An 8,864-nucleotide genomic window follows, 5' to 3' on the forward strand; every position below is an offset into this window, starting at 1 on the left:
ATTTCTAACAATGTTCTATTGTCTCTTTGGCTAATTTAACCTTTCATACATGCTGTTTTGCTTACCTATGCCAATGCAGAACTTTGTGGAAAATCTTCCTAGATCTTCTAATCTAGGAGGATGAGGTTAAAGTAAAGGAGAGTCTTTCCTAATTAACCATAGCAATACAGATGCTATATTATTACTATGTTTATATGGCAAGTTAAGAGCATGAGGAGTTACAACCCCTCATGTTCCTGGCAGTATATTCTGCAACAGGTCAAGAAGAGCAGATCTTGGTTTGCCCCTTGCACCTCGGCTTCATCCCCACCTGAGTTCAGCTTACAAAGCTCCAGCTGCGTCTGTGTTTTTGCTCTTTAGTGCGCTTGGGGGCTCTATCTGAAAACAGTCCTGAGACCACACGTGTATTTGAAAAGATAAAATTGTCAGAGGGTTTGAGAATAGGCTCATATCCACATTTACTGGTAGAACCTGAAAGAGACACTGCATCAGCACAGCCCTAGCCACGCACTCCAGCTCATTACAGAGAGATCACATCAAGTACCTTGGCACATAACTGAATAAGTGATTTTTTTTGTAAGTCATCTATCTCAATAAATATAATTTTGAGCAAACACCGACTATAAACCACAGGTCTCACCTTCCCTCAAAGAGCCCTTTTTACTGGGATTAGATTTGTGATGTACTTAGAGATTAATATCTAGTATCTGCTCAGGTGTCCTTGCAGCTAATGGCTTCTTGTGGATTTGTAGGTCTGGGACAACGTGCTATATTGTTTAACAGCCCAGTACAGGATGAACACACTGATGCTGGCTGTGGTTTGGTTTACAATGGCCTTAAGGTATGGTACTTTAACTTTTTCAGGAAACTAGAGGCCCCTAAGAGTTTGAATAATAATTTACACATTTAAATAAACTAGCACAAAAGGAATCCTGTTCTTATTTTAGAGTCTTTGTGTACTAAGCCTTGCTCTCCTACAAAATATTGATTGCTTGTACGAGAGCACAATGTGCTTCGAACAAATCAGGAACTGAGAATTGGTCACTAGGGGAGTATTATAGCACCTTTCTCACCTTTCTCACCTTTAGATCTTTCATTTGAACTTGTCCACACAAAAACTCCCACAACCCTACCCGATTCTCACCTGTTCTTTACTCTAGATAAACTATTCAGGTGAGCCTAAATCTAAACTACAGGTAAATTTTGTCTATCACTTAAGCCTCACACTTGCAGAAATCTGCCTTATGGGGGAATTTCTTAACCTCTTACTATTCTGTTTGTTTCTTGGGCAGCAAGGATAGCACATTGCTGTATTTCCCAGCCAAGGAGTCAATGTCACTAAACTCAAATGATCTTCCCTGCTTTACATGAACAGCAATGGATCAACATGCTCTTAACAGCAGCTCAGTTTTTACCGTAGGGAGACACTTTGCACAGTCCTGTGTCAGAGCTGAGGAAGAATTTGTATCAGAAATACATTTGCATTAGGAATGGAACAAGTTTGCAAGTTACAAAGTAGATCATTGGAAAAACGTTGTAATATTTGCAGCACCAGGCTCCTGCAACCCTAATGTATTTTTCTCATCCTGCTGTAGTTACTATGGCCTTATTGTCTGGTTCCCTGACATGATCCGCTATCTCCAAGAAGAGGCGTATGAATCCCGAGTGAAGATCTTTGATGATGAAGAAGTGTCACACTTCACCTTTAACTTCACCTTGGAAAACCAAATCCATAGAAATGGGGAGTACAGAAATGATAAGTAAGTGAAGAGAACTTGGTTTGATGCATGTGAACTGAAATACATTCCCAGAGACCTTTTTCGGTTTCTCCATTGACTTGAAAATCTCTGTTGCTCTTCTGGATGCTGGGTCTGTATTAATTCCCAAAAGCAGTTTTCCACAGACTCAATATCCTTTTTATCCTATTTTTCACACACTTTGCCTCAGCCACTCCCATCCCTAGACCCATGGGATGCCTGTGCGGAGCCCTTTGCTGGGAACAGGGCAATGGGTGCCCACCTGCGCTGGGCGGCTCTGGAGGGAGACCACTTCTTTTCCCTGAGCACACGCTGACATCTACTGGTCATGGGCAGCACAGACCATCACTTAAAACAAAACTGCTCTGCTGCTGCATTTCCAACATAAAAAGCTGTTTTCCCTTGAAGTCCTCGATATGCCTTACCCTACTTGGTCTCCAGCCTGCAGCCCATCCGTGTGAGCTGTGTCTTGCCCAGTTGTACTGGTGTGCTTTTCCCACAGCGTCTGATGTATCTTGGCACAGAATGAGTGTGGCACTTTCTCGTTTAGTGCTTTGAAGTCAGTGAAGACTCTAGCAGAACATCATTGCATTCCTCCCTTTCTTCTATTTGGGCTGAGCCTGGTGGTTTTTCTTCTGCATCCAGCCTGGACCTCAATCACCGTGTGTTCCACGGCAATATAAATCTTAGTGATTTGCAGCAGGGCCATCATCACTTTTCTAAATCACAATAAAAATGGGTGGAAAAATACTCCTGTGTAAATTCTGTGGAGTTCCCATTGCCCCAGATAGACTAGACAGTGTGTTGCTCTAGCTGCCTTGCACTATGTGGAGAGGATCCACTGGGTGGTCAACACTGGTTTTAATCTTTGCGAGTGAAACCGTGCCTCATTGCCCAGCCAGGTTGTTCCTCTCCCTTCAGAAACTACTTGTCTCCATTTCTTTGGTGTATATCTGACAGACATTGGTGGGGGACCCCAGCACATTTCCCCATGTCTTTCTGGGGACCTTCCCTGCTGCAAGGAGCTGTGCTTGATGGCATAAACCTAGCCCTGTAATTCCTATTCCCCCATCTCTCAAGCCACCAAAAATGTCTGGTGAAATAGTGGTCAAATTTAGGGATCCTTGCCTTATGTCTAGAGGAAATGCTCACTTTTTGCAAATTTCACTGAGAACTGAAGGTGCTCAGCACCTTGCAAAATGAAGGCATAAAACTGAAATACATCACTATTCTCCCATGTTGGTCCTGTCCAGTTCAAAAACTCAAAACCAGAACAAGTACATTCCAGTAAGGCTCAGAATATATCCCAATATGATTTATAGCTGTGTTTTCCCTTCAGGCCTTGGCTGTGTGTTGAAACCTCATTGAAGGCCAGGCCTTTGCTATATGACTCTTTGAAAGATAGGTGCTAAGCAAACAAACTGCGGGAAAATGGCTTCTAATAGCCTTTGGGAGTAAATACATCACACACTATTACCGAGCAAATGCAGAACAGCTTACGTTTTGCCATAACCTATGAGACCTGCACAGAGCAAAAGACTCGAATAGTCTTCTTCTGATATTTTGCACATTAATAATATCTGTTAGTAGCTTCAGTTAAGAAGCCCTGCAGAGCTCATTTAATGGTGTAAACAGCTGTCATGCTGGACTGTGTTGTAAGTGCTCCATTAAATTAAGTTCCTGGATGTATGTTAGAAGGTTTTTATTTGGCGACGATCGTAGCCTTCTTAACCAGAGCAATACTGCTTGCTCTTAAAAGCTCCTTACATCTTCCAAACATGCCTGTGCATTAACTAATATGTCTTCTCAGTGTCCCTGCAAAATTTCACAGGTAAATCAGTACTGTGTCATCTTTTAGGCAGGCAGGTCAGACATGTCAAGCTTCCAATCAGAGGAGAAATCAATCACGTGGTGCAGTTGATTATATTTAATGTAATCTGTATTCATCCCATAATAAGCAATAGTCCTTAAACAGTGAAGGTTACAAGCAGGATTCAGATAATCTCCCCACTCTCTCTGGAAACCTTACTATATTTTTTGCTTAAAAAATCATTTGTAGTATAAACAATTGTCAGAAACCTTTCACCAGATGTCTCAATGGGCTCCTGATAATGTCTGGTTTTATTCATGCTGGGGGAAGGGGCAGAATAACGAAGGCAGCAAGGTCAGTTCTCAAAGAAAATGCCATGCACTGAGTGAAATTATGCCTTCTTCAGACCGGCTAGTACCGCATGTGAGAGCATTTGTGTGCACTCAGCCTTTGAAGCAAATTTTCTTACATTTGAGTATTTGAAGGAATAAGAAACCTGACAGAAATCCTAAAAGGTCCATCTTTCTTTAAAAAAAAAAACCCAAACTCTTCTCTCCTATTAAAATATAAAATATGTAAGCATGGCCTTGGAAGGACATTTATGCATTCAAGAAACACCTTTTCTGTAAATGACCCTAGAAATTGCCATTAGTGCCCTGTCTCTTGAAACAGCCTTATGTGCTCAGACTAATGTTCTATTTCCTGCCCCACAGGTTTATTGGCATGAAATTTAAGGAAGTGAAATTTGAGGATTCTTTGTTTGAGGATTGCCTCTTTGAAGACGTGACATCCAGCGAGACCTTCTTCGAAAACTGCACCATCATCTCTACAGATTTTATTAACACTGGTAATGGGATTCCTGCTATGGTCTTATCTCTGTAAACAGGAACTATTTTATCAGGTTCTAGGGGAAAGGATGATAGAGATCTGTGTGTTTGTGTGTGTGCTGGTTAATGAGAGTGATAATGGAAAAAAAAAAAAAGGTGATGCATTTGGAAGGCGGCTTCAGGTTACTATGTTAGTGGTTTTAACCACACGGCTTCTGGTGTCATTGGCTGCTGCAAGGGAAATGCGAAAGTCTGCACTCAGACCTTGGCAGGTTAAAGTAATGACAAAATGCCTAACAGTTTAACAGCTTGATTCAACAAATTTGGCTTAAAATATAATTTTAACCAGCCCGTGGTTGATGGTTGTAAGCAATAAAGTATTCATTCATTTATCCTGAAAAAGCTTTTCATTTCTACTCCAAATAGAGAACAAACCACAGTGCCATGAAAGCAAGAGATGCATTGCCCATCCTTGTGGTGTGGGGCTACTGATCCAGGCAGCTCCACAGACATAAGGAGGGCATGAGCTTACACCTGTCATATGCCAAACGTGCAGCTAGAGTTTGTCGCTAAAATAAAAACTCTCTAGGTATTTCCTTTTGGTGAAGAGCATCCCCCAGATGTTGGATTTGGTTTTGATCCTGACTCCCCTGGCTGCTGTACGAAGGGCGATCAGCCATGCAGGATCAAGATTTTGCCTCTTGCCCTTGCAGATCTCTACAAACACAAATTCATCGACTGCAGGTTCATAAACAGCACATTTTCGATGGAGAAGGAAGGCTGCCATCTGGACTTTGAGGAGGACAATGATTTCCTGATTTACCTGGTCAGCTTCCTGGGCAGTCTGTCTGTGCTGCCGGGCAACATCATCTCTGCGTTACTCATGGACAAAATAGGGAGGATAAAGATGATTGGTGAGTGGGGACGATGGGTGCGTGGCGCAGGTCGTGGGTGGGATCATGACTCTGTGAAGAGCCAAGGTCAGTGTGAAGGTCTCACTGCATCTCCACACACCAACGCAAGCTGAGCTGGCTCAGGTGGAGATGATTCATTCCCATATCAAATGGAGCAGAAGGGTAAAAAACCAAAGGATAAGACAAGCACTCCACTCTATGGCAAGTTACCTGATCCCTGTCTCCCCTCTCCGCTGTTCTGTGTATCTGTGACATCCTTTTTTATTTTGACTTTTATGTCAAAGCCTGAATGTTCATTGAGTGCTTAGCACAGCAGGGTCAGAGCTGAAGCCAGACCTCTTGGTGCTGTGGAGTTGATGCTGGTGTCCATAGCACTCTCTACGAATCGAGATACAAACAATTTGTTTGGAGCAATGAATATTCACAGAGATTATTTGATGCAGCTACTTGACCGCCCAGGAGTTCCCTCTTTTGGTTTTCTGATTGTCAAAGGATTTTACAAACAGCTTCAGGGAGCATATGGTAGAAAAACTCACCATGTCACAGCCAAGCAAGTTGCCACCCTCTGGCATTATTGGCGTAAATTACTTTATCAGCTTTATGATTACCATGGGAATTTCAGGTGTTCCTTCCACCAGTGTTCAGGCCTTGCTATCCAGGTACTGTGAGAATCATGCCTCGAGGGACAGCCTACTGAATTTAATAAAACCAGGCATGTGGCTCAGGGGTAAGGGATGATGCTCTCTTGAGCTCACCTCTCTCTTCTGAGAACAGAGGAAAGGTTAGCTAGCTTAGCCTCACTGTCAGACACGTTTGGGTAAGCACGATGACCCCACCACTGTGTCAGGAATGTATTCTGGGGAAGGAAAGAAGTGTTCACTCAGTGAATTTGGAAAAGACCCAACCAAACCAGAGGGTCTGTGGGAAAGCAATTAAATAAAGCTGAATGAGAATCAGACTTGTCCACCCTACAAACATGTCAGCATCTCAGCTTTTTCATCCAGAATTGAGATGACAGCTGGAATCCTAAATTCTTATTCCTTCTGCAGAATGAGAAGTACAGGACAAAAATTAGTAACGACACGCTGAAACGTTTCACTGTGGAATTTTTGATTGAAACAGCCTTCTGGCATCCCACCCGTATCACTCTGTTGAGCATATTATTTCTGGTCAGCTTAACATGATTTCACTTTTGCATTATACGCCTCGCTAGGATTTCGGTTTTATCATGTTCTACTAAACCCTCTCCTGTGGCAAATGTCATATCTCTTGGTGCACACATAGTGACCTTAATGCTGCACTGTTCCTCTTTAGTAGAGGGAACATCCACACCACGAGTGGGACATGGAGTTTGGCCAGGTACCATGGAAGAGAAGTGGATGTGGAGCCCTGCACAGCAGCTTTGCATAGGCAGGGCACTGCATTGGCAAAACGCAACATAATATCCAAGACGAAGCAGTTTCGTTCCAGTTCAGCATCCAAAATTATTTCGGATAGTGTCAAATCAGTTCCAAAAACCCTGAACAAACAAAAAAAATTGTTTGATTTCCTGATAGTAAATGGAAATATTTCAGCAACAATGGAACTTTGCAGGGAAAGGTACTTTGATTTTGCAAAAATACCATCTTTCACGTGAAAATTCCCAATGGGGTAGAAGGCAGTGATGTAGCCATTAGCATTTCTGAATCTGAACTGTGTCTAACTGAGCATGAATGCTTTCACTTTTTCCCTCGGTGGTGTTGATAAAATTATAGCTCTTGTGTAAATGTGCCATGAAATCTAATGATGTTCTTATAATTAAAAGAGACCTCAAGTGCTTCGTACAATTGACTGTAAATTATTCTAATTGAGACTCTAAATGTGTCAAGTGATTTCAATATGATATGAAATGCACCAGCTCTTCACTCAAAACTCAAGCTGGAAAACCTTCATGATGGTTCTTCCTCCTCATTGGCTTTCATGTTTACTTGCCTCTTCTCTTCCTGGGTCCATCTGGAAGTCTGAGATGCTGGAAACCTGCCTGGAAAAGTCTTTCTTCAGAGTCTCTGTAGAGCAGGAATATCAGCAAGATCAGATGGTCACTGAGAACATTTTCAGGCTGGTTTCCAGCATCAGAGAATGACAGATAGGCAGCATCAAGGTATTTTTGGATTTTGGAGGTTTAATTTGTTTTGGGGTGAAATGCCATCGCTTGAAAGCCATCTTTATCCAAAAATGTGTTTGCTCAACTGTGGACACGGGCAACTGGTGCCAACAGTTTTCTCTTGGTGTCCCACTGTAGGTGGCTCAATGTTGATCTCAGCAGTGTGCTGCTTCTTCCTCTTCTTTGGCAACAGCGAGTCGGCAATGATCGGCTGGCAGTGCCTCTTCTGCGGGGCCAGCATCGCCGCCTGGAACGCCCTGGATGTGATCACCGTGGAGCTCTACCCCACTGACAAAAGGTGCTCAGAATGTTTCTCCTTTTAGTCTCCACCCTCTGACTTTGGTCTCCAGGTTTCTGGTGGAAAAAGTCAATGCTCATGCCAGATACGTGTAGATGGAGGAGGTGTATTGTTTCTGTTTTCTCTGCTCTTAAGGGTTGAGTGGTCCTGCAGCTATGTTGGATCAGCATGGGCATTTGCAAGCATAAATCAACATGCATGGTGGCTTGAACTCAGGGAGTTGTCTGGGGATATGGAAATTACAGGCAGATAAAATATAGTCTGTCGTTTCCATGGATGTGCATGTAGGTCTGGCCTTTCAGACAGTATCCCCCAGCCTCTTGTTGTAGCTCATCACCATGACAGGTTTCCCTTCCACAACCTGGAGACAACAACGTGTACAGAATGGTTTGGGAGATGAGGCAGCACAGGAAGTCTATTTATTTATTTATTTTGCCTGTATTTTCTTGCTAGAAGTGTAGCTTGGGCAACACAAAAGCATTCACAGAATTACCCATCCAGATCTTCTGAAGTTATGCTGTGAACCTCCCTCCTAACCATTGCCTTCTGCTTTTCTCCCCTGCAGGGCAACGGCCTTTGGCATCCTTTACGGGCTTTGCAAGATTGGTGCAATCCTGGGGAACTCGATCTTTTCCTCCTTTGTGGGGATAACCAAGGTGGTTCCCATCCTTCTGGCTTCCTCTGCCCTGGTGGGAGGTGGCCTGCTCGCTCTGCGCCTGCCAGAGACTCGAGAACAGGTCCTGATGTGAGCAGCTGAGGCCAGGGGCATCGGGGGGACAGGCACAGAAGAACAACAAAAAAGAGCCATGTTTGGAAAAATCAAAATGTCCATTTCTATACTGTTCTGTCAATACCTCAAAGAGTGAGGGCAGAGGGAAAGAAGACCCTGAAGGGATAAAAATGAAACCCCTAGTTTCTGACCATTTTACAGCTATGACTGGTGCATGCAGATGCCACACACCCTTTGCAGAGATCTTGGGTTTAAACTTGCCTCCACCAGGAGCCCATCCGTTCCCTCTCCACCCCGGTGTCACGACACAGGACACAAACAGCGGCTGTGTGTGCACACACACGTGTGTGGGTGTGAGCGTGTCTGATGGGAGAACAGACCCTGA

At 43.5% G+C, this 8,864-nt stretch overlaps 1 protein-coding gene across 1 annotated transcript in view; it reads left to right on the forward strand.

The window, feature by feature from the left end:
- Positions 1 to 8,498, forward strand: part of LOC104280607 (synaptic vesicle glycoprotein 2B-like) — a 26,636-nt gene extending 18,138 nt beyond the window's left edge. Inside the window, exons 7-12 of the mRNA XM_009878306.1 lie at positions 753 to 841; positions 1,596 to 1,760; positions 4,281 to 4,414; positions 5,108 to 5,308; positions 7,590 to 7,749; positions 8,315 to 8,498. Of these exons, the coding sequence (XP_009876608.1) occupies positions 753 to 841; positions 1,596 to 1,760; positions 4,281 to 4,414; positions 5,108 to 5,308; positions 7,590 to 7,749; positions 8,315 to 8,498 (933 nt within the window). The remainder of the gene's footprint in view (positions 1 to 752; positions 842 to 1,595; positions 1,761 to 4,280; positions 4,415 to 5,107; positions 5,309 to 7,589; positions 7,750 to 8,314) is intronic.
- The last annotated feature ends 366 nt before the right edge of the window (positions 8,499 to 8,864 follow it).

The sequence above is a fragment of the Apaloderma vittatum genome, unplaced genomic scaffold, assembly GCF_000703405.1.
Source record: "Apaloderma vittatum isolate BGI_N311 unplaced genomic scaffold, ASM70340v1 scaffold251, whole genome shotgun sequence".
NCBI lineage: Eukaryota > Metazoa > Chordata > Aves > Trogoniformes > Trogonidae > Apaloderma > Apaloderma vittatum.